Source organism: Saccostrea echinata, unplaced genomic scaffold (genome assembly GCF_033153115.1).
Source record: "Saccostrea echinata isolate AGI-Se365-2 ecotype Australia unplaced genomic scaffold, CSIRO_AGI_Sech_v1 ptg000034l, whole genome shotgun sequence".
Lineage (NCBI taxonomy): Eukaryota > Metazoa > Mollusca > Bivalvia > Ostreida > Ostreidae > Saccostrea > Saccostrea echinata.
In genome coordinates this window covers 5,108,403-5,134,224 of record NW_026889783.1, presented here as the reverse complement: position 1 = coordinate 5,134,224, position 25,822 = coordinate 5,108,403, and the positions used below count along the sequence as shown (strand labels likewise).

Here is a 25,822-nt window from a genome sequence, read left to right as displayed (position 1 = left end):
CAAATTCTTTTTTTTTTTTAAATCGACATGCATATTGTTTAGGAATCGCAAACATGCTGATGAAAAAAGGTAAACATTTAATATCCCAATGGTTAGAGTGGGCTGTTTGCCAGTCATATGAGATATGTGAAATTTGGTTCCGGTCGACTAAAGGCTCAAACTTAAAGCAACAGACCAGAAATGGCGAGAATAAATTCCCATAAATAATCAGAAAATCTAATGTCATTAGGAGTATCGTTAACTTGTTTAAAACCGGATTATGTATTGGGAGAAGCGAGCGATATATAAGAACTTAAATTTAAGTATACAGGATGAAATCAACAAAAAATGAAGGTAAGTTCTTCCGCATTTTCCGTCGGAATTTCTCACAGTGATTAAGTCATTCAATTTATGAGTACTTGTAAATCGCGCGGTTTTGTATTCCAAGGTTCCAAATAAAATTTACGGTCTGCTTAAGATCCCCAGTGACCTTAATGAAATAGTTATAGCTTCAAGGTAGATAGCATCAGTTTTATTACGGAACATCAAGATAAGACCTTCACTTTTCTCTTTGATGAATACGATGCATATAAGGGAGGCTTTCTGCATTGTATTTGAAGATCATAACGTCTCCCCCGTTCTGTCTCTCTTGTATCTAGTTAATATAGGGGAGTCAGTTTGGATCATCTCCTTAGAGGACTTTGTGTGTGTGGTTAACGCTTAGCAGTGATAACGATCTATAACATTCATTTACATATGTTTTGAATTTTCAATTTAAGAAATTTGATAAAATAGAAATAAGGATGAGGCGTCTATATAAATGGCAACCTCGTACCTGGACAGGCACACGTTTCTGTAAATCCTTTGGTCAGTCGGACAACCTGTAAAGGCAAAACAATATCATTAATTAACTGGAGCATAGAGTTTAGACACTTACAGTTATCATGGAAATATACGTTACAATTAGTGGTAAGTTTTAAGATTTTTCGTTCAACTTTTCTCATTTGTCAGGCGAAACAAAACTTTCGAAATTTTATACAGTACAACTTAAATAAAATATACCCTGTTTTAACATTATCTTTCTCCATAAGCAATTTACAGAATTGTGTATTTCATGAGAAAAAAAACAATAATGTATAAAATATGTTAATTTACTCATCTCTTCCAAAGACATTTCATAAAATATTTCTTTCACTTTTATAAATAAAACTCAAATGTACTACTGCATAGAAATTTGATTTTTGCGGATGAGTTGGGATAGGGGGTTACGGTTATAAAAAACAGGTCAAAGGTCTGTAACAAGTTTTAAATAATTTTTAGTTAAAAATTTGGGACATTTACAATGTATTCTGATTTTTGATAGTGTAAGAGATAGCAAAGTATGTTCTTAAAGGAGTATACAAATGTATATATCTGATAAAATCTTCTTCTTCATATTTACAATAAATCTTTCTTAAGTTGCCGAGGAAGGGTTTAACAAAAGTATAGAAAGTGTGTAAACGACAAAAAATATTTGACGAATTTTTTTGCTGAAAAATAATTTATGATCATAAATTGTTTGAAATTCTAAGTTCGGGGTTAGTATCAATTTTAAGTTTAAAAAAATATCATGCATGTGAAATGAATTTAAATCAATGAGTGCTATTTCAGATTATTTATGATCTTTCTATAATCACTATAAGACTTCAGTTAAAAAAACTGATTGCAGTTTAAAATGTACTAATTCATATTATATTATTTAAATTTTCATCACAGTTTGTATATATTCACAATTTAAATTCTTCGAAATTCTGAAATCCAGAAAAAAAGGCGACTTTGTGGTGACAATTTATGGACTAAGTATTTCTTCATAGTCATCTGTAATAACATTTAAATCGTCAAATAAAACCCTCTACTGATGTCTTTAACGTAAACGATTTACACCTATATCTGGAGCATAAAGAATATTTGGACAAAAAAAATATAAATACATTATTTTCAGGAAATGAGAGAAGATAGAGGAATATACGGAACTAGTATGGTGATCTTTGCAGCATGGTTTGTGGTTTGGTCAAACGTAGGTATTTCAAAAGATAGTTGTTATAGTTTAACATGAAAGACAAAGCACAAATGTAACCACTTGCGCGGACATCTATGTTTGTTTCCTGGTGTATAAAATGTCTTTGAGCACAACAAATTTTCACCACTGGCTGAAGCAAAAAACAGTCTTTTTTTTTCATTTAAATAAACAATTTATTACTATATAATGTTTTTTTTAATAAGGAAATTTATCTGCGCATAAATAGTAAGGGAAATTTTTAATTTGAATTTGTTCATGAGGTTTTAGATTTTTGTATATATATTTCTCTGCTACTTTTGGATTATCAAATAATATAATAATATATATTGTTTTACCTTTAAAAATTGTTTTCTACACAAATCTATATTAAGAAAGGTCTAACATTTCTAATGTTTTACTGAGCGATAAAAAAAAAACCTGCTTTGGAATTATCAGTTTTCAAAGCGAAAAGTTTATTGCCACTACAATAAACCAAAAGATCAAAGATCAGTTTATTTAAAAAAAATGTTTTAGTGATAAATTGATAATTTCAGAAAAGCTATAACATAGAGAATTTGCAAATTAAAGCTCGAATGTGAAGAAAATTGAAAAATGTCCCCTTTTTTAAAAAAAAAGGTGGATGATAGAATAATGTTTTAAGACATGAAAGAGTGTGTTATTTGTGTTATAACAGGGTCCTACATGTATATACTAAATATATGCTATATACTAATGTCTAGTATATAGGTCCTTGGTTATAACAATCAAATTAGAAACCGAGTTCCACTTCTTGTATTGTCTAATATTCGGAAAAACTTTATGGTAAAGAAATATTGTGTATACGCAAATCAAATGCTTAAGATTTTGAAATGTGCAGACAACTTCTTGTTTTGCAGAAAACTGTATATATTGAGTTCTGACTTTGACAGAATGAGTTATGACTGCTCTTCGCAGTCCTAATATGCTCTACTCTTTCGCACTGTAATATGTTGTATGTGTATCTCTTTTACCATTTATTCGCTTTTAAAGAGAATCTATTCATGAATCTGAAAACAATATTGCTATATTTAAGGTCAATGTGATGATTTAGCTACCCTAGAAGTACAATATTCACCGAGTCCTAAGGGATAGGTAAATGTACTTCGAAAAATAAATACCATGACAGTTATTTTATAATATTTAATGATTATATCATGCAGACTCGAGAAGCACAAATCACTATTTTCGTTTCAATTGTTCGAAGTTGTTAAAGTTCTAGCAATGCAATGAGACGCAGAATTTTCATGAGACATAACTACTCATATCAATTTGGATTTTTTTTGGTCCAAAAACATATGTTCACTTGAAAGGTAGAATGCAGGTAAGCATATTCTTTTAATGATCTAGAATATTGGATTTCAGGCGAATGGAAAGCCAGGAATCATTCAATCACATAATGTACTAATAAATGATTTACATGTGTATGTTTATTATGTCATGATTAAGGTTAAGTACTTGCAATTTTGAAGTATATGTAACGACAGAAAAATTTAAATAGCAATGATTGAAAAAAGATTTTTTAAAAAAAACGTTTAAATGAAAGATACATCTTTAAAACAATAGAATTATACGATCTCGCTATTTCCCCCTCTCTTTATGTGTATGATTTTGTGTTTTGGGAATCTGATATTGATAGTTTTGAATACAATAAAAAATAAAAGATGATATAAATCTCAACGATTATCTAAAGAATAGAATTTTACCTGTACCTTAAAGAATGTACAACATAGGTGTATTAACTGGTAAAATGCCAGTAAATTCTGTGAATTCAAAATCCAAAAATGTGTGAATTGCATCACGTAACAATTTTTTTGATTCAATTTTTGCAGGTTATTTGTAACGTGAGATCGGAGAAAGGTAGGCTAATTTTTATGTAATTCTTATGTCAACCTTTAAATTGAATTCAAAACTTTCGCTTTGTGGAAAAATAGACCACACGTACACTTCTTTGACGGCAATGGATGATCCATCATTTTCCCAAATTTTCTCTGAAAGGGGTCTTTCTATGGCATAGAAGTGGTTAACCCATGTATAGACATGGACTCAGAAATGTATTGGTAACTAGGCTGGCCCGATTCAATCTATAAAGATGAAAATTTTTAAGTGACATGAAATAAAATAATAATAATGTTCTTATGTACGTGTTTCTTCTCTTGGACAAGTGGCTTTCCTTTGGGTGCTCTTACACGTACAAGAGAAAAATTCATTAAAAACCCCCAAAACAAAACAATGTCTAAATATGCCTTTTATCACTTAAAACACACTTCATTTGGAATAGTATTTCATATACTGTCACGAATTTTCGACATCCTATTGTTAGGGACATGTAGTACTTGTTTCCTTAATTGTTATCTAAGTAACTCAATAAAAATTTTTAAGACTAAAAATTAAAATAAATTGATGCAGAGATTCACCGTAGGAAACTGCTAGAGATATGCAAAGATATATTTCTATGTGTTAGATATACCGATCTACTTTCCATTATTTCCACCTTACTAAGGTTCGCCCTTTCCTTCTTACTAAACAATGAGGTAATAAAACGTTTATTTCATTTTCAGCAGAGATCAATTCATTGCTGATTTTCATAGTTTATAAAAAAAAAAATGATTTAATATTTTATGAGGTCAGCTGAATCACCCAGGTGATTTATTGCTATCCATTTTTGTCCGTCGTCGTGCGTCGTCCATAAATTTCGAAAAGTCAGGAAGGAATGAACTCTGCCAATCTGGGCCTGAGGATATTGCCAAAACTCTAAAAATTAATGGGAATTTTAAAAAATCTTCTTCTTTACTACTGGACATCAAACAGTAAGACTGTTTTCATTAAGCCCTTAACAAAAAAAAAACAAAGAAAAAAAAAAGAAAAAAAAAGGAAAATTCAAGACTCCTCGGTTCATGGTTCAGGCCCTGAGGTAGTCAAATATTAAAAATACAGTAGATCCCTGAAAAAAACTTTTTTTCTCATCAATATTAAGCAGGCAAACTGTTTCCCTTAGGCTTAGCAAAGAGTAAACACTTACTCCTCTACCCAAACTGTAAAATTCATGACCACCGGTCTTGTAAAGTAGGCTTTCCCCCGTAAAAAATCCCCCCCCCCTCGGAAACTGACTTTAGAGAAGGATTTCTCCCTGGAAAATTTTCTCTAGAGCAGGATTTGCCCTACAGAAATCCCACACCAGATTCCATTTTCCGGGGAAAAAATCCTACTATGTGTAATAATTATAGGGTGCCCTTTAAAAATTTCCCCTAGGGGGAATCCTACTCTATAGTACAGTTTCCAGGGAGTGGTTATGGGGGAAATCCTACCCTACAACGCCGCAGTTGTAGAGTATGATTTCCTGTACAGCCAGTTTTCCCCAAGGAATCCCTACTCTAGAGATTTTAGAGGGGAAAGCCTACTCTACAAGACCAGAACTGTGCTTCAGGTCTCACTTTGGGGCTAAGTTAGCCATGCATTGAAGGTACGTTAAACCTTTGAAAATCTTAATTAGTGGAAATTTTACAGGCAGTTTTTTTTTTGGTTTGTTAACAATGAGGACTTAACCCTTTGTCAAAATGACAAAATTCTTTTTTTTTTGTCCAGGGCTAAGTCTAAGGTTCCACGGTGGGATAGGGTTGGCCATATATATTGAAAAAACATTACAACCTTGATATCTTTTTCCTGCAAGACATCTAGTGTGCAAAACTGTTTTTATGAATTCAATTAGAATTGATTGTATACAATTCAAATCCCCTTCGTCTGTAGGCCCCTGAGTGGGCCTTATATATATATATATATATATATAGAGAGAGAGAGAGAGAGAGAGAGAGAGAGAGAGAGAATATTACATACTAAAATCCATATCATATGTCATATCAGCCCGAGTGGCCCCATATCATGGTATGATATGGGGCCCGAGGGCTGATATGACATATGAATTTCAGTGTGTAGTATTCTATTTATCATATATTTAAAATACTAAACATGCGAATTCACATAAAGTCATTTAAGAATGTTTCGTGCATGTTTATGGCCTTTTCTTTTAAATCTAATAGAGCCAATTTTAGGTCATTGAAAACAAATTAAGTCAAAAAATTTTACTAATAAAATATATTACATTTATATTTAAATAAAATCAAGTTAATTTTCGGACAGGTCCCTGATATGGGGTATTGTGACGTCATCCGTATCGTACAGTGCGGAATCGATGTATTTTCTACTAAGTATATGATAAATATATATATTAACAGGGTTGTCGAATTTTTCAACTTTCGAATTTGTCGAATGGCGAATTTTTCCCACCTATAATGACGTAATCCCCTGGTTTTCTGATATTCCCCTTCAACCCCCTCTCAGGGGAGGAACCCCAAACCCCCTTCTACTTTTTTAATGTCCCCTGCTATTTCAATTCTTAGGGACAACCCTGTATATATATATATATATATATATATATATATATATATATATATATATATATATATATATATATATATATATATATATATATATCTTGGAAAATCCTCTCCTCTCGAGCTCCCTTAATGGACACTAGCATGCATTATGTTTGCATGATTAATGTCGGATTTATAATGAACAGCTAGCTCTCTGCAAAAATGGTACAATTCGTGTCCCTCAAGTCCAGGGATCAGGCCCCAGGGGGTGGATAATATTTTGGAATTTATTACGTGTAGAGTCCTCATCAAACTGTATTTTTTTTATATCTTCAATGGTCTAAGATTTCCAGCTACAAGCGAGGCCAAGGTTTATGGACACTTTGCATAAAATTAAAGTCGGTATAACTCTTTTCAGCTACAGTGGCATGTTCATTAAGTCGGTATAACTCTTTTCAGCTACAGTGGCATGTTCATTAAGTCGGTATAACTCTTTTCAGCTACAGTGGCATGTTCATTAAGTCGGTATAACTCTTTTCAGCTACAGTGGCATGTTCATTAAGTCGGTATAACTCTTTTCAGCTACAGTGGCATGTTCATTAAGTCGGTATAACTCTTTTCAGCTACAGTGGCATGTTCATTAAGCGGCACCAATAACCAGAACCTGAGAATGTCGTTAAGTATAGTTAAGGAAAATGACGTCATATCGATGATGTCTGTGTACACGGCGCGGGAGAATGATCCAACCTTAAGTAGGCTTATCAATGACGAAGGCTGTCAGGTGACCGGAAATGGTGAGCTGGCCACACCCTTTTCTATTACGGTGACTTTTGACGCCACCTCAGACAGATATCCATGTGGAATTGTAGTTGTAAGTTTTAACGATTGAATTCTGTCTTTATAAAATGCAAAGAAATTAAAGTATGTATAGATCTATTTCACCGACAAAAAATATTTAAAAAAAAACTTCATGCATTATACACTCAACAGTGCATCTGCCATTTGTTATTTATTTCTGCCGAGTAGACAACAGTAAGGGGGTATGAACGCTGTCGATTTCATTTCAAACACAGCGTGCCCGCCCAGAAAGTAGGAACATTAGTCTCACTATTTCACAACACATCAAATAATTCACCAACGTCCAAAACAGAAACTTAAGATTTTTCCAAAAATATACAGTAAAAAAAAGATTGATAGACAGGAAATCTGAAAAGATGAAACAGGAAAATTTGGTGATCAGAACCAATTTTTTTCTCGGGTAATTGGCTTCCTTATTACCCGTAATTATTCTTTATTGAATCTTGAAGTCTGGGCGTTTGTTTTTAAAAGTACTTCACGTATCTGGATTATTCGATCCATAAATTTCACAAACATACTTTAATTTGGGAATTAATATTTAAAAAAAAAACCCTTGAAAAATGATTGCACAAGTGTCTATCATAACGCAATAAAAAGGGGATTATGCATTTTGTCTGGAACCAAATATATGTTTGCGATCAACGATCAAACGAAGCTATGTATGTTAACGACTTGAGTCAACCATGGAAATATTTTCATCAATGCTGTAATTTGAAAGATACTTTGAGTCGGTGCTAAAAACAAATTTAAACGATACATTAATTCTTTTAAAAGCCGTGAATGTAGATTGATTTAAATGATATGTACAGCAAGTTGTTTAAAAGCAGTGTTCGTATATAGATTGTACCTTATACGTACGATAGGTTATGGTACCTCTCAAAGTAGATTATACACATGTATGTACTTTCTTTAAAATGTAAGTTAAACGATGCCGATATTAATTCATGAAGATAAAAATTATGTTCTCGATTTTCATGATTAATAGAACATTTTGTCAGTCACCTAACAAGGTTAACAAAATAACTTTAGAATTTCAATAAATAATGTTAAAGCAAAAGGTCAGATTAAAGGAAAAATTCAGAGTATACGCATCCTGAAAAGACTATACTACAGTGTATATCTGTTTGTAAGTCAAGGGATCCGTCTCTTGTTGAAGTTTCAGTTCTTGCATATATAAATTAAAGTTTCAGAATTAGATCAACCTTATGGTGGTGGTAATAGAGATAAAGTAAAGTACAGTATGTTTAGGTTTTATGTGAACACATTTTCAATCGTTACAGTTATATGTAACCCAGAAATTACAAAGGATTTAGTGTAAGCCTTAGAATAACAGTATAGTTCAAATATGTTTTAGACCAACATTAACGAGTACAGACTTCGAGTACGATCATTCGAACACCCGGGAGTAAAATCAACGAATGATGCATTCTTCGATGCCGTTTGTGACAGATCTGATGGTAGTCAAACAAACGCTGTTTTGCCGAGGTGAGTTTGGAATCAATACATGATTACTACGTGTAATCAGCCAAAACAACAATGAAGGCCCAAAACATTTAAATTGTCATACTGTTGTCAAATACTAGTAAGCAAATTGCTCTTTTAATTGTGCTCACTTTTAACACCAGAGTAAAAATTTCCCATATTAAACAGGAAGGGAAATCTTAACCCATTCAATTATCAGTGTTTCAATTTGAAATTTCAGGTCTGCGTTTTTGCCCGCAGAAAAAGATTTATTAAGATTTGAACTGTTCAATGATAGGAATCAGCAGGCCACTACTGTTAATCTTGGGGACAGTGTTTATTTCAAAGCAGAATACTACTATAATAACGAGTACCGTGAGTATGCTATGAAAAGTTTCGGTGGATTTCTTAGTTTCCTTGTCAAACAAATCATAAAAAGCTTCTTTTTCAGGTGTTGGAACATGTGGATACGATTTTTGGTTTGCTCTTCCACAAGACTCGGATTCCGATGCTACTTTTACGAACTATCTTATAATTTCTCATCGTCAAACACAACCTGTAAATACAACACTTGTATATTCTAATGGCAGCGAAAACTTAATCAACTTTGTTGGAGAATTCGGTTTTAAAGCCGCAATATTGAGTATAGAACCACATACTGGTTCAGAACGAGTGACTAATAAATCTATACATATAATTTCCACACATCAAATCTGTGTTTACTCATTTAATTATTTATCTGCTCAGAGTTCAACACTTTTCTCGTTATTTCCAACAAATTATTTGGGAAGAGACTATGTCATAAATAAACTGTTTAAGGATAATACAGTTGTGGTTCTCGCAACTGAGAGTAATACTGATATATCACTAGAAGGTGACGTCACTAATCTAGACAAGCCGTTCTCTCTAAGCTCGCTTGAGCCGTTTGAATCTGTGCAGGTGCTCGCCAAGGATTCTTTAACAAAGTTGAGGATCGTTTCCACAAAACCCGTAGCTGTCTTTGTGGGAGCCAAAAGTATCACGGATAGCACTGACGGATACGCGGAACAGATAGCAGATACTACAAAGATGGGAAATAAATTTGTGTTCCCTCCCACTTTTGGGGAAATTATTTGTACTTCTTTGACTCCAAGTACTGTGATAAATTACATTTGTAATGATGGTTCCTCGGTAGAAAATACTATACCGCAGTATGAAAGTGCAACATTTACTTCGTCCAATACTCACCACTGTCTAGTAGAATCTAGTGCACCACTTTCGTGTGGACAATATTTTAAGACAGCGCCAGCGGGTGATGTGAAGGGATATGCTTCTATGATACCTTTCTCTCAGTGGTCTACACATTATAGCTTCGGAACTTTCGTTAATAAAGAGTACGAAATTCTAATAGTGATCGAAGATGGTTTTCAACCTGATCTGGAAATATGGGGATATCTTGCTGGAGTAGTGAATGGATCCACATTATCGTGGTCAAGTGTTCTCCGACATTCAGGTGAGAGAGAGAGAGCACGAGAGAGAGAGAGCTCCTCAATGAAGTATAAATTTGCATCAGATTATGCAGAAATTCCATGGCTTGTATACACACGGAGCCGTTACAACTGGATAAAATCAATTACATTCTAAATATATTCAAATGTCTTTAATCTATGCTATCAGTTATCTTTCACCGAGGTGATAGTGCTTTTGATAGTGCTGATAAAGTAGAGAGACGAGAACACAAACTTTTAATAGATTCTTAAACAATGTCAAAATGGCTCCATGACAATGTGCATATAGGTTAGTTTAGTACTGTCGTGGTAAGAAAGATAAGGGTACTCGGGTGCTCCGTCTTCAGGGGTGATGGGAAAATCCAAACAACAATAGAAAGCCGAGGTTAAACAGTGCTTTCACTGAATAAAGCCAGTAAGGTCTAACATTGTTAGGACTGTTTCCAGCTAGATCTTTAAGTTCAAAAATCACACAACTGATGAGTTAAAAAGTCGTTCAGAACATTAATATGCTAATAAGTTTTCAGAGTACAACTGGCTCTACAAGGAGGATGTGCTGAGCGATGTGAAAATGTTTTAATTTCATTTTTGTCAATTACACTAAGCGCAATATATGCCACCTTAGCCGTTTAACCTGTCTTCGAGAGAAATATTCCCTCTTAGAAAACTACACTAAAATTCCGAGAAGTGAAAACTGACTTTTGGACTTTTGTCAATATGCTTAACTGTTTTCTATTTAAATTGTTGTAAAATGAAAAAAAAAATCAAAAACGAGTAACTTTCAATATATTTTGATAATTAAACCTTAATATCATGTCTTTTCTATAACGCAAAAATTTCTTATTTCCGCCTAATAATACAGTCCAAAACATTCAGTTACTTAATCGTTTAATATTGATTTTGTTGTGTTCCTACAGGAATATCTTACATGGGACTCACTTTTCCAATAAACATATGGTTTGGACCACGAGTACAAGTTTCTCACCCAAGTAAATCATTTTTGGTACTCTTGAGGGACAATCGTGAGATCTCCGTGACGATACCTCCCAAATCATTCATGGACAACGTCTCGGTAATGTATCAGTGGAATTTTCTTCATTTATAAAATCTTTAAAAAAAAACTTTGCCTGCACACTCCGCAATATTTCATTTAAAGCATGCTTTCATTATTGATGCAAAATCGGGAATTTTAATTTATGCAACACGATATACTCTTCCAAAAAAGAACAACCATTAAAGGACATACAATCTTAATCTGTCGATTTCTTGCTTCTTCGGATTCTTTTTTCTACTGCGATTAAATTATCTTGTTTGAAATTTTAGAGATGCAGTAATACATTAGGCTTTAGTGGAGACCATGTTGATAGCGACTGTGACGGTAGTATAGATGAAGACACTGCTTTAGCGTCAGGTAATTAAGTGTGCTGTGAATCCTCACAGTTCTTTGATTATATTACATTATCTACATGGTAAAGATTATCTGATTTTTGTAGGTTCCAAGACGTACGACTTGAAAGCTTATCCAGAAGGTAATTGTACGAGGCAAATTCCTATGCTCTGAATTGTTTTCCTTCCAAGACTTTGCAATATGCACCTTAAAAATACATACATTAATTCTTTTACAGGTACAAAGGCTGCTGGAGAAATTCGTTTTACGAATTGCATTGCTAAATCCAATGATATTTGGAATGATGGTGGACCCACAGTTACCTTTATTGACCAGAATGGGTGAGGCATTTAACCTAGTGTTGATGACTGAGTTTGCAGGCATGTCCGTTAATAAAGTCATCATCCATTTCTCTTGTCAGATGCATGGTGGGACCAGAGAGCGATCTTTTCGCCATAAACTCCACATTTTCCGAAGTGACAACAGGAAAGTTGGATTACCCAAAACTTTTTTCATCCGGGTACCTGGAGAGTGCCAGATTTTCTGGAAGTAGTGATGTTTACTTCCGGTGCCAAGTTCTTCTCTGTTACGATTACTCAGGGGAATGTTTTAAGGTTTGTATATTGTATTATTGCAGTGAAAGTTAGTTTCTACAAGAATTATAAATTACATCTTATATGTGTTTCTTTACAAATAACAAATACGTCATGTTAACGAAAGAGCAAAGTTAACAACTGTTTACCTGTGATCTTTTGAAAGGATGCATGTCAAGTTGGCACTGGGTATATTGGAGATAAATACGACAGAATGTATGTTGATCTCAAAGTCAAAGTTTTATACAGTAATGAAAAACCACTCCACAGTAGACGAGAGGGTAAGGTTACATACAGTCTGAATGAAAAAGAAGTCACTGAGTGTTTGTAATAAAACATCAGATACTGTTTTTTTTCTTAAGCTGATTTCACCTTCATATACTATTAAAAATAATATTTTTCCAGTATCAAAATTTATTTTTAAAGTTGAAAAAGTTTATTTTTTTTTAGTTACAGATAGCAATAGTTCCGAGACAAGCATCGACACTTTTGTTATAATCTGTGTGTCTTCCTTCATCCCTCTGCTATTGTCGCTAGCTGTCACTCTGGTGCTTTACAGAAAACTCACGTTTCTGATAGAGGAGACAATGACTCAGTCTACTGACAAATTCAAACAGGAACCCAACAATTTAAACAGGCTGTGAAGGATGGTCGAGTAAGGCTCCAGTCCCGGACCACGGTTTGGAGACTCCAGATCCTAACACCGTCCGTGTGAGAGAGAAGGATAACAGCCTCGGTTGAGTTAATCCGTTCAATGTCATTGACTTGAAGGCATTTTACAATTGAAAGTTTCCGAGTGCGTTCTCAAAGGCAATTCGATGCTTGGAAATAAGGTTTCCTTGCACTTTTGTACATAATCATTAAATCGGTTGTGGTTTTGTAGCATTCTAATATTTAGTAAAATAAATTGCAGCTCTTGACAGAATCAGAACTTCCGGTTAAGTTTGTAACTGTTGTAATGTTGATTTGGACACTTAAGGCAACTACTATTTATTTTGTATGTATCAATTTGTTGTTTATTTGATGCTGTTCAACATTTATTAAAATTATTTTAACGTAAAGCCATGTTTTCGTATTATAAAGGGTCAAAATCTATGGGCATTATACTTTAAATTGCCTCTTGTCTGACTCTTATGAACTAAACGCAGACGTAACGTTTCTATGAAGCTTATTAAAGGATAATTATAATCCGGATTATAATCCAAATGAATTGCCTCATTTTACCTATTGAATAATTTTTTTCATAGCCAATACCAAAAAGCTTCATATACAGGAAACATAAATTTGTTCACTGAAATTCCAGAACATGCCCTAATTCGTTTGAACGAGGAACACTGACGCAGGCATCATATGTGGGCGGAATAATCTAAGTTTCTGGAAGAATAATTCTTGCGGAAACCTAGATTATTCTTACTACAGTAATTTACAAACATATAGTAATATAAGAAAATGCCACACTAAGGTATATATATATATATATATATATATATATATATATATATATATATATATATATATATATATATATATATATATATATATATAAAATAGCTGAAAACAATTTCACAATTACATACATTCTTGCTAAGCTTAAATTACTTTAAAAAAAGATTTATTAACAATAACAAAATTACGTACATTTTTACTGATCATTGCAAAAGTATTTGTCAAAAAATTTTCTTCTCATACAAAAATTGATAAAAAGTACTCTGTTCTGTGCAACATTCATTCGTATATTAGTGTATATTTTCCTTTGCCAGTCTTGCGAAACATTCTAACCTGAATACCATATATTTTGAAAACATTTGGTGAAATATGTATTTCAGTTGTGTTTTTAAATCACTAAGGGGCATCAATTTCAATACTGCTTTCAGACAGAATTACAATGTTGAAATTGGTCTTCGTCCAAATTGATCTAACTCTCCTTAAGAAAATGAAATTTAAATACCGGATTTATTCCATGGATAAATTGTTATTTAAACTAACAACCAATCATTCAAATCTAAAAAATACAGAATAAGGCATCCTCTTGAACTTTGGTAAATCTCAAGTATTCATTTTGAATATTTTTGGAGAGTCTCCTAATAAAGCACCACTATCACCTACAATGTATGTGCACCATACTTAAAGACAAGTGTAGAAATTCTACAGTAGAGAATATTAAGGTAGTTCTATTTCATCGTCGTCTTTTTCAAATTCTTCATGGTCATAAAGAATTTCTTCCAAATTGTACACTCTTATAATATTTCTATCCTTTCCAGTAAAATTATGGGACACTATTAATGTTTTTTCCAGTGGTTGGGTACAAATATGGAACGGAAGTTTGCCCTCGTCAGATATCAGGGACCCAACGTCCATTCCGTCCTTGGTGATTCTATGAATCTTCGCATAACCTATACTGACCACAAATAGGAGATTGTCAAGCTCAGCGATCCCCCCGACAGAGGCGGGGACACGACACTCCCACACCAGCTCCCCTGTAAAGGACACACTCAAAAGCTTGGTCCCATTCACGTAGTCTCTGTCCGAAATGTAGAATCGGTCTAAATCAGAGTCCAGAAGCAGAGTGAACCCCGGAGTGATGGGTCTGTTTGTAATTTTGTGTAAGTCTATAGATTGCATCTCGTCACAGGAAAGGTGAAAAATCTGAACCTGATGGTCAGAACTCATTAGAACCCCTATGTATTTGCCATTGGAATGGACTGCAAAGCCTGTGTGGCTTATTTCCACTTCTTCCTCCTTCTTCGGAATGATTGTGCCCTCATCATCAGTCTCAATGCCCCAATATTGAAGCTTTTTCCCAGCTATTGTGGCGAAGGATTTCTCCGATACTACTGTGACACCCACACAATCACGCGTCACCGGGACTGTCCATTTCAGCTCAAGGTTATTGTCAAACAGTTTCAACATTCTGTTTTCCACGTCTGCCACTAACGTACTGACATCGTTCTGAAAAGCAGACAATCCGGTCACTTTGCAATCTTTTTCATCTGGGAGTTTCACCGAAATTTCCTTTAGTAGAAGTTTGGACATTTTGATAACGTCCTTGTCGCTCTTGTTCGTTCCTTCGTCGTCACTATCCTCGTAATAATTATCACTTTCCTCTTCTTTTTCTGGTTCCTTTTGCTTCAATAGACTTGAGAAATTCCAATGGTTGAACTGTCCTTTGTGTTTTTCTGAGCAGGCATCGCATAAAGGTATTCGGCAGTCATTGCACATAAGGCTTGCTGTCTGTCTGACGCGCCTCGTCCAACAGGACTCGCAGTTTTGCGTAATGATATATGAAGACATATTGAGGGATAGGGATTATACAAAACACTTTCAATGTCTCGTTAGATTAGGTTTCTATTTGATTAGACCCGTTGAATTTAAACATCATTTATTTCTATTGTACCTGCGAAGATAAATGGGTAGGCTTAGCATTACCTATATATACTCAGATAGTCTAACATAAAAGAACCTTCGATATCTCTTATCTCAAAATTGAATTTAAATCCACGTTGATTTTTAAACCTTTGACAGGTAGACTAGAAACACAATAATTTTCAAAACTTAGCACAAGAAATATATCATTATATCACCTTGAGTTGTTTAATACAGAGAAAAGATATTTAAGACAAAAAAAGAAAGCTTACCACCACAGGAGTTATCTACCCTTAGTTCTATCCGATTGTTCTGTGATTGTTTGTTCTTTGCTGTCATCCTCCATTGTTCTGGTCACTGACGACCACCACCTGTCGCGAAAGTGCATAATTAATGTCAAAGTGCGGGGTTTTTTAATGCATAATACTCTCTTAGGATTAAACATGACGTTGGAATGCATGTAAACAGTTTAAATGGAAACAAAAGAAAAATTATTTGACTCAAGTGTTTGTTTATAAGCCCTGATAAACCCTCGTTAACCTTGGACTGGTCTTAATGACTGCATGTTACATTGAACTGAGGAAAGTTCTGAGCAGATATATTACTCATTTTATAATTTTATATTTTGTTAAACAATTCTATTTACTTGTTTTTCCCATATTTGTATAGTGGTATCTCCTTCAATTTAAAAGTCATGAAAATCGTCACACCTTATTTTTTCTAGAAAGATCGTTTGGTCTCTAAAGTTGAATATGCCTCCAGGCCATGATTTAAAAAAACAACTCCATATAATCTAAAATTGGACCCATAATTATATACATCATGCACAGATCTAGAGGGGGTCGGGGGGATAGGAGTGGTTCCGCCCCCCCCTCTGGAATTTGTGAAGTTATTAAATGACTAAAAAAACCTTGGACCCCCCCCCCCTCGAAAACGCCTACCCCTCATAAATCCATATAAAGCTTAAGAAGTGAAGGAAGGCGGCAAAATAAGTTTTTCACGATTGGGATTTTTTTTTGTATTTCGTTTTTGCTTGTCAACAAATTTCTGGTTAACATTTTTTTGGACTGGGATTACCCCCCCCCCCCCACTCCCCCCGAAATAATCTGGATCTGCACCTGTACATTAAGCGGAGAAATTTATGAGGATGAAATTTGAAAAAAAAAAAAGATTTCCCTGTTATTTGTTTCTTTAGATCTTTATACTTTTTGTAGGCCCTTTTCCTTTCTCTGAAAGCCGTTTTCAACATATTACCATGAGTATGTTTGAATTTACACTTTACTCTGACATCAGGGGTCGTCGCGTCGCCAAGTAGGTGATGGTAAAAAATATGATGTTCAAAGCACTTCTTTTCTACCCTTGATTATTTGATCCTTGTGTCAATATTTCTTGTGAGCATTTGATATCAGACTCTCTATTGAAAACAAAGGACGTGAAGACAGATAAATCTGACAAATATGTTACAGGAAACATGTTCTCACTGAATTGAGTCCCCCTTGTAGATCTGTAAAGTTGTTTTGCACATTCTCACTAGTTATTTCGAATACAAAAAAAACCTACATATGTAAAAGGTAAAGATAACGAATAGTGATCGATCTCAAAAAATCCATAAGCAATACAAATATGTGAAGAGGACATAAAACACGGACCCTGGAAATTCCAGAGGTGGGATCAGGTGCCTAGGAGGAGAAAGCATCCCCTGTTGACCGGTCACATCCGCTGTGAGCCCTAAGTATTGATCAGGTAGACGGAACTATCCGTAGTCAATCCAGTACAAAAACAATGCCCTAACAATTGGTATGAAACAAGTCAGCCAAAGTACGACCCAATGGTAGGCTATATTTGCTAACAAAGTCATTATAACGACCATAAAATTCACGAAATGCTGAAACATCAACTTATCAGTGAGTAGGCTGCCTCGCTTTAAAAATTAATCGTGCTCGGAGCAAATTCTTGAGAAGCTGGGAGACATAAACACCATAAGCAGGTGATAGTGGAATATTACTACAAAAATAAGGAAAAATGACGATGTAAAATCTAAAGTCATCTCGTTTGTCATACAATTTACTTGTTCATTGGCCTTCATCGTCTATAATCAGTTAAACATCTAAATATGAAACAGATGTGGCAGACTCTGTGGTGTCTTTTATTTCAAGTTCACAGGGATATATATGAAAATAACTATTGTTAATTGATAAAACATCGACGATATATCTGAATCTCGAATTGACGCCCACAGGTAGTGTTTTCCTCTTCTCGTGTAGAAGTTTTTGAATAAATTCTGATTCGAAAGAATATAAAAACAGGTCAGCTAATAAAGGATCACAATTAGTGCCCATCGTAATTTCAACAGTTTGCTGCAAAACTTGGTCTCCGAAGACTACATAAATGTACTACATAAATGCATAATACTATGCAAAGTCTACATAAATAGACTACATAAATGTTGTCAATGAGGAACCCAAGCATCCTTTTCATATCAACCTCAGAGTACTTGTGTGTACAACCAGAGTGGTTTTAACGAAGTAATTTTGTTGATGATCAATCACAAGATTTGAAAATTTCCGAGTTCCGTTTTTATGTAAGAAGCAGTTGTCTATGATATCAAAAAGTCTAGATTTTAATTTATCGTGAGGAATTGTTGTATAAGTTGAAGAAAAGTCGTAAGTTTTAATGTTTTAGACTTTAGAAAAATTTGGTGATTTTAAAGTTTTCAAAAGTTCTTTCGAGTTTTTGAGGATACACATCTGATTTATACCACTTCTAGAATAAGCTGTAACACAGTACATCTGAAGGTTTCTCCTTTGCAGCAGTTAATATTTTTGAAAGGTGTAAAGATAAGGGCTTGGTAGAGTACTTGCTTGACCCAGCAATGTATCTTTGTTTGTAAGGATTTTTATGAAGTTCAGAAATCCAGTACAGATAGGGTAGATCGAACTCACCCTGGTTTACTGGCATATTAAACAGGGAAATATGAATTTGAAGAGTTTCTTCTTTGGAAAATGAACTGTGAGTATATGTAGGATTTCCAGACGTAGAATTAAAACCAAATTCTTCCAAAATACAGTTATATTAATGAGCCTTACAAACAAAGACGATATTGTTTCAAGCCTTGTCTGCTGGAACCATAACATATTTTTGTGTAGTCGCTCAAACTCTTTCATCACTTCCGGTTTACTAAAAACGGAAGGGAAGATGGTGCGCTTTTTGCCTTTTATTTTTCTGATACGAATCTTCAATTTATTTCTAAAACACTTAATCCATTCTGACAAACTGTTCAGATCTTCCTTTTCATATTTATCCCAACGTTTGGCATAATCTTCAACAGAATTCATAATGGAGATTAAGTTCTGTCGCCAATTGAAAGATCGGAGCTCCCTGTATTTAGGACTTTTTACAATGATTGCTTTAAGGTCTTCATTTTCAACTATATTAACATCACCAGTAATGACGTGTCCGGCGGGACTGTAGTTGAAAGACGAAGAAGAGCAAGAACACTCAACAGGATTTTGTTTTAAATGCTCAATACCTAGGCAATATAGGGTTTGTTTATAATTGAAAAGTTTGGACGCAACAGTTTGTGAATATCTGTAAGAAATGCAAGGTGTAGACTTCAACTTGAAATATGGTTGAATGCAAGACTGAGCTTTTTTTATGATTAAAAATATTACTTATGTTCAGAGCATCTCTTCCTCTGTTCGCAAATTTAAGCTTAAGGAACCGATCGGTCAGGTCAGAATTATCATCCGACACACGTGGTAGTTTAGAGTCTGTGCTGGGCAACATCCATAATCACAAATCAGCTTGTGTTCTGCAGTTGAAGAATCTACGTATGAACTTGCTTTAGCCTTTCAAATAGTCCATTTAAAAATTTTAGGAAACAGAATAAAGTTTACTAGTGCGAATGTGATGATGAAGACCTAATTGTTTACTGACATGAGACAGAGACATCATGTATATTTGATTTATTGTAGGATCGATTTCCATGACTACGTTTACGTCTTGGTGTATTGTTAAAAAGACCCATCACATTCACATTGGCAAATTGTGGACTTGAAAGCTTCCCACATTATTTATGTGGTCGTTGTATATGGAAAGGCAGTGCCTAGTTTCCTGATCCAGTATTCTTCACGTTGTCTACTGAATGAAGTATTCAAAGTAAGACCGTTAGTTGGGTGATATATATTTTTCCCATAATTCTAACCCTCTGAGTGGTCAGGCGAATTGAAATGTTTATAAAGATGTTGGTGACCCCCATTAAATATATGGCCGGACATTCTCTTGTTGAATGAACCTTTTGTTTCCCCAATATAACTTAGTCAGCATAGTGTACATTCAATTCCATAGACAACGTTTGAAGATTTACATATCATATTTTCACCAGTCATAGTATAAAAACTTTGTCCTGTAAGGTTGCTATAAAAGGAAATATATGTTATATATGGAAGTATATCTACAAAGTAAGTTTTCGATTGTTTTCGACGATGAAAAAATGGTTGGCTTGCGTTAAAAAAATGAGTTTTCGAAAAAAGAATTTCTTATGAATTTCGACAATGTTTCGAGATGTCTTAACATCACCACCTTTTTGTTGGTGAATATAGAATTCTTAAGAATTATTATTAAAAGACAATTTCTACAAATGACATGTTTCTGAAGAAACATTGAAACTTGCAGAACGAACACTCTTGTGTTGCATACATGTAAAACCCGGCCCCAAGACATCAACTGAGATCAGACTCAATTGATGTAACTTTTGAAATAAGTTTATTGTCTTGAAGCCTGTTTCAAATTCTGTTGATACTGGAATATATTTCTGTGAACCGTGCCCTGCGTAAGCATTGCTTGAACTGACGTTTCAGGTAACTTATTTTGTTCATAACTAAGGCTTACAATTTTGCTATCATCAGTATCATTAAGAATAAAATAATTTTTTCTTTGTATTTTTTCTCTACCTAGATATGCGCATAATTAGACCACGTCAATTTTAATAATCCTAATTCTTAATTTACCAATATTTCTTTTTTTTCCAAGTTCACTAGACGTAAGTAAAGATATCGATTTATTAACTCTTAAAGTAAAATAGCATTGTGCAGACGTACATTTATTGCAGAAACTTTCCAGAATAAACCCATGTTCGCATCATATTCATAGAACAGAAGTGCTTTGAACATTATATTTTTTTACCATCATCTACTTGGCGACGACCCCTGGATGACAATTTATTTTCTGAACTACTTTGGCTTTCGTAAATACCCTTCAGCTTAACTTATAATCTGACATTTGTTTGTATTTTATCTGGTGCTGAGGTTTACTACACTTGCAAGAAAAAGCATAAGCAAATATGAACATCATTTTAAAAAAAAATACTTTCGAGAATTACAAGAAAAACTATAATGATTACACAAGGCAGGTTATCTCAGGAACGGATTCATAGTCAAGCAGACATTTATGACAGAAGTAGGATTTGCGAGTAAATGTAGAAAATAATTTACTTTGAGAGGAAAAATCTGTCAATGTTCTTGTCTAGGATCCTGGGGCTGGAGTTATCTGATGGATGATGCCAAAGTTCATAAGGGAGACGGGCTTCAAAGATTATCCTCCCAGGCATGTTAAGCCTTGATCTGCTACAGTGTACATCTTATGTAGAGGGAACATAATTGAGATAGGAAGGTATGCTTTATCCACAGTATGTAATATTTACACCTACCGATTCTTATATGATATGCTGAAAAATGATTCCATTATTTTGGTATGCATGCTTCTGGTGCTTTGCCAGCTGAGTCTGCATGTTGTGACCTGGTCAAGTACAAGGAAGGTTTTTTTTTTTTTTTTTTTTTTTTTTTTTTTTTAATTTTTCTTAATTTTTTAAGTCATAAGAAAAATTAGTATGTATAAGCACTGTTAAGCAGATCTGTTTCCATTTTAATGTTTAACCTTTAGACGCTCTTTATTAGATGGCCTCCTGGTTGCTATGCAGTCTTTTGACTCTCACCTTATCTACACGTGTTGTCCACCTGTTGAGGCCCGTGGACGAGTACCCGTTTTACCTAAACTCCCGAGAGTGTGAGGACATGTTCCCAGAATCACTAGCAGAGGACGCCACCAACGCCCAGATGCTGAAATCTCAGGAACCTTTTGATATCGAGTTCAACCCTGCAGAGTATGATAAAAGTTCCGTTATAAACGGTAAGACTGGCCCATTCATTATACTTGTTTACAAAGACCTTGTCATTTTAATATGACATTATGGGTTCAATTCTGAGGATTTTAGGAAAATGTCGCTAAAATTAGGAAGGCTGAATCTGGAAATCTGTGGAGAGGGTGGGGAGCCATAGATTAGTACAGTAGAAACTAACGATGGGGTGAGATTCAAGGAAATGGGGGCGGGGGAAAGGGAGGGAAGGGAAATTATTTGGGAATTAGTGAGCGTGACAGTAGTGACAATCAGAATTATATATAAAAATACTCTTGTCACTCTTTTTACATTTCAATTGCAACTTTGTACACATGTTTTGAATGCAAAATTATATATTTTTCAGTTAAGGTATTTACAAAGAAGTTTTTCCAATCTGACTATCCTATCCGAGGAGCTCTGTTACAGGCGAGGATAGCTAATTGTCAGGATAAAGATCATCAGAAAGCGATAGGGATATTCCAACAGGGACAGAAAGCACCTTTCCTGCATACAGTCAAATGTGCCAACTCATTAGCTAACGTGAGTCACCATACAGACTGAATGATAAACATCTTAAAATTGATACTAATATTTAATTATTTGAACATTTTTAAAATTTCACACAACATCAGAACACCATATAAAGTGTTGTTTTATATTACACAATAACACCTGATTCCTGGACATAGTAAGCAGTTAATTCCTAGTATAAGCATAAATTAGACGTAATTGTAAATAACAGATCATATCTCTATTTATCTGTGATTATTTTGAATCAGAAAAAGTATATTGTCATTTAGAATGAACTAAAAAGATATCGAACAGTATTCAAGCTCAAAAGTCCGTTGGAACAATACAAGTTGGGAGCAGAACGAATGTTCACAGACCTCTTAAAACATCAGAGGTGAGATCAGGTGCCATTGGGGAGTAAGCATCCCCTGTCGACCGGTAGCACCGCCATGTGCTCCTTGTCATGATCGGGCTAACAGAAAAATCCAGTTTCAATTCAGTGTGAAAATAATGTTTATGAAAAACGTCAGTCAACATTCGACTTAACGAAAGACTGTATTTGCTAACAAGGTCATTGTATCTACCATTGAAAAATGTTGACTTTAAACGGGACTGTTGATATCCTATATCATCAAGTATTTGTCAATAGCTTGACTCGTTTTAGAAATTGTTCGTATCTGGAACATGCTCTTGCGTATCGAATCAACGGGAGGTATAAACTCCATATGCAGGTGATAATGGTCAATTGCTACATGAATAAGGGAAGTTGACGATAGAAAAGTTGAAGTCATCACGCGTTTGTCATAAAGTTTTGTTGTTAGAATTTAAACTTCACTCCTCTTTACCCAGCTTTAAGTTTTCGTTCTATTTCAGGGGGTTGCTATTGGCGTTATCAAAGAAGGTAAGGATGGATTGTTACAGGTGGCCATAGACTGGACCCCTCCCTCAGAACAAGAGAACAGAACTCTCTACTTCGTGTGAGTAAATTAAGATATAAACCGCACAAGTAACTGAGCTATACAGAGGGTTTTCGTGAGAATGCGAAGTGAAATTCTTGAAATCAATTTCAGAATCGATTTTCAACTGTTCAATAGTTTTTGTTTAAACTTCTCATACTAATAATTCTGAATTCTCCACTGAATTCAATGCATCGCCATGATCAAATTAGGAACATATGGAAATGTCATACATTATTAGACTTATTTAACTTGTAATTTTTTTATCAATATAGAGCCACCGTGTTGAGTACCAATGGTACATTCTTCACTGACATCATCAGTGATTTTTTGATACACCATTCACAGAAGGACTCTCCTCCTAAGGCTGAGCACTGTGAGATGAGGAAATTATTGCAAAAAAGTGGATCCTCCAGGACGAGGGGACCGGAAATCTCTCTCTTATCTGTGGTCTCTGTTTTACTATTCCTCATTGTAGTGTATAGCTGAATTCTGGAAGAGAAAAATATATACCCGTGCACAATCTAATTAACAGGACTATGCATTGATGATACATACATTTACATTTTCCTGAGCAGGGATGACTATTTAATGCCAACTTATTTCTCAATATTTTCGTAGATAATGCTTCATTTGATATAAAATAGAGAAACAAAGTTCACGTCTATCTTTTGTCTATTATTGCACCAAGTCGATGCATAAAGTTGTAGTGTTTTTCCATGGATTCGTTGCAACTTCTCTAATATAAATAAAGAAAAAGAAACCTGCATGTATGAAGAAAAAATTATATATATGCGTAACCATATGGATGTGTATAATTTGGAGAAAAAAAGGAAACTTTGACGAATTCTTTCATTGAGATTCGGTCTGTGGAAACTTGAAACATGCATGAGAATACAATGTACGTAAGTGGTGCAAGTTCTAAAACTCTCATTCTCCTTAATATTGAGAAATTTTACAGAAAGGGAAAGAGATATATCTTTTTTGAATAAATACCGGGTAGGGTTTGCCTGAGAGAGGGTTAATTGAGGATTATGGGAAAAGGCGGCTGTTTTCATGTTACCCGGCTGTACACGAGAGAGATATAAATCTAACATACATTGAGCTATATATGTCTGGCTAAAAAAGGATGATTGTGAAAGTCTATATATTTTTTTAAAAATTTTATTTGAATAGAAATAAACCAAATGTACATTGTAAGTATTACACAGCGAGATAAAAAGATAATGTGTAATGCTTAATATACAACTCTTTTACCAAGGGTATACATATACTTAAAAAAAGAAAGAAACGAAAATGCAAAACGTCACATCATCTGGATTTCTCTCGTGTATATAAATAGTTCTTGAAAAAAATTATCAAAACTTTGTGGCTCTCAGTATACCTGTTTTTTTTTTCATGTGTATATTTTAAAATATTTTTAAAACGAAACCAAGTTCCTATGCAACATTTTATCTCTATGCACCTCTTTAACATAACTGTATATAATATGACTTTTTTGTTTATTTCTCCAGATGGAAATTGAAAAGGAACAGTGTACATGAATATTTAATGTGACTGTATATAAAAATTATATTTATATATTCGATGTGATTATTTTAACAGAATAATTTGGGAATTTTAAAAACTAGATATACATGTATGAACGAGTGGTCATCGCGCCTCTTCAGTTGATATTTCAAGAATAATAATTCAGCAATATAATCAATATTATGCTTGCATGAGTGAGTTTTTATTATGGTCTTTGTGTCTGTCACGTGGTCAGGTGTTATAAATAGTAAGTCCATGGTGTTCGAGTCATTCTACTGCTTGCTAGAACTAGACATTATACACACTAGACATTAAAAGGAGTATTTATTATGGTAATAGTCCTTTTTTTTGTAATATGAGTAGTTGGACACATATTTTGATATATGTTGTTTGAATAATTGCTGCAATAAATGAGTGCTATGATAAATTTTACTTATAATAGTTGGATACACGTGTCGCTATATGTTGCTTGAATGCTATGATAAATATTACTGAAAATAATGTTCTAGCGAGCAGTATTCCTGAATAATGTCTTTTTTGTTATCATTAAATTATAATTAATTTACATTTGGACGAACGAAGGGAGAGAGAAAATAATGAAATATGATGACAGCGAACAAATCAAATAAAACAAATGAATACAAATTGAGAGCAGGGCATAAATACAGAAAGTGCCCTGGAGGAATAAGCATCCCTTGTCGACCGGTCACACTCGCCGTGAGTCCTTTGTCTTCATCAGGCAAATGGAGTAATTCATAGATAAATCAGCATGAAAAGAATGTCCAAACAATTTGTATGAAAAAAAAAAATCAACATTCGACCCAGTGAATAGTTGTATGGGTAAAACAGGTCATTATAACAACCATAGAATTAGCAAATTGCTGACTTAAAACGAGACTGTTGATAGCCTGTATCATCGGCTTACTTGTCAGTAGCCTGACTCGGTTAAGAAATTGATTGTACACAGAACAATTTCTTGTATTTCAAGAGTCAGCTCGGAGCAATAAACGCTAATGGCAATACAGTGTCATAATAAGGTACATGTACTTATCAGTTTGCCTTCAATGACAATATCT

The 25,822-nt window shown here is 34.2% G+C and overlaps 3 protein-coding genes across 4 annotated transcripts; 2 read left to right on the top strand and 1 right to left on the bottom strand.

Moving 5' to 3' along the window:
* The first annotated feature begins 250 nt into the window (after positions 1-250).
* LOC133199429 (uncharacterized) lies at positions 251-13,273 on the top strand. 2 transcript variants are annotated; one of them, XM_061335233.1, is made up of 14 exons: positions 251-333; positions 1,961-2,035; positions 3,886-3,913; positions 7,050-7,297; positions 8,639-8,769; positions 8,987-9,120; positions 9,197-10,237; positions 11,150-11,304; positions 11,556-11,643; positions 11,726-11,761; positions 11,858-11,960; positions 12,041-12,233; positions 12,379-12,493; positions 12,663-13,273. In XM_061335233.1, the coding sequence occupies exons 1-14, from the start codon at positions 328-330 to the stop codon at positions 12,854-12,856; spliced, it is 2,547 nt and encodes an 848-aa protein (XP_061191217.1). In that variant the 5' UTR covers positions 251-327; the 3' UTR covers positions 12,857-13,273. The 2 variants fall into 2 exon arrangements, with proteins under 2 accessions (XP_061191217.1, XP_061191218.1); XM_061335234.1 differs by lacking the exon at positions 251-333 and adding an exon at positions 818-948.
* Positions 13,274-13,908: 635 nt separating this feature from the next.
* LOC133199428 (uncharacterized) lies at positions 13,909-15,918 on the bottom strand. The gene is made up of 2 exons (XM_061335232.1): positions 15,848-15,918; positions 13,909-15,606 (listed from the first exon to the last, which is right to left on the bottom strand). Exon 2 carries the CDS (start codon positions 15,501-15,503, stop codon positions 14,373-14,375), a length of 1,131 nt encoding a protein of 376 aa, XP_061191216.1. The 5' UTR covers positions 15,504-15,606; positions 15,848-15,918; the 3' UTR covers positions 13,909-14,372.
* Positions 15,919-21,124: 5,206 nt separating this feature from the next.
* LOC133199426 (uncharacterized) lies at positions 21,125-23,872 on the top strand. The gene is made up of 5 exons (XM_061335231.1): positions 21,125-21,245; positions 21,530-21,761; positions 22,115-22,290; positions 23,134-23,237; positions 23,492-23,872. The coding sequence occupies exons 2-5, from the start codon at positions 21,530-21,532 to the stop codon at positions 23,703-23,705; spliced, it is 726 nt and encodes a 241-aa protein (XP_061191215.1). The 5' UTR covers positions 21,125-21,245; the 3' UTR covers positions 23,706-23,872.
* Positions 23,873-25,822: the final 1,950 nt, after the last annotated feature.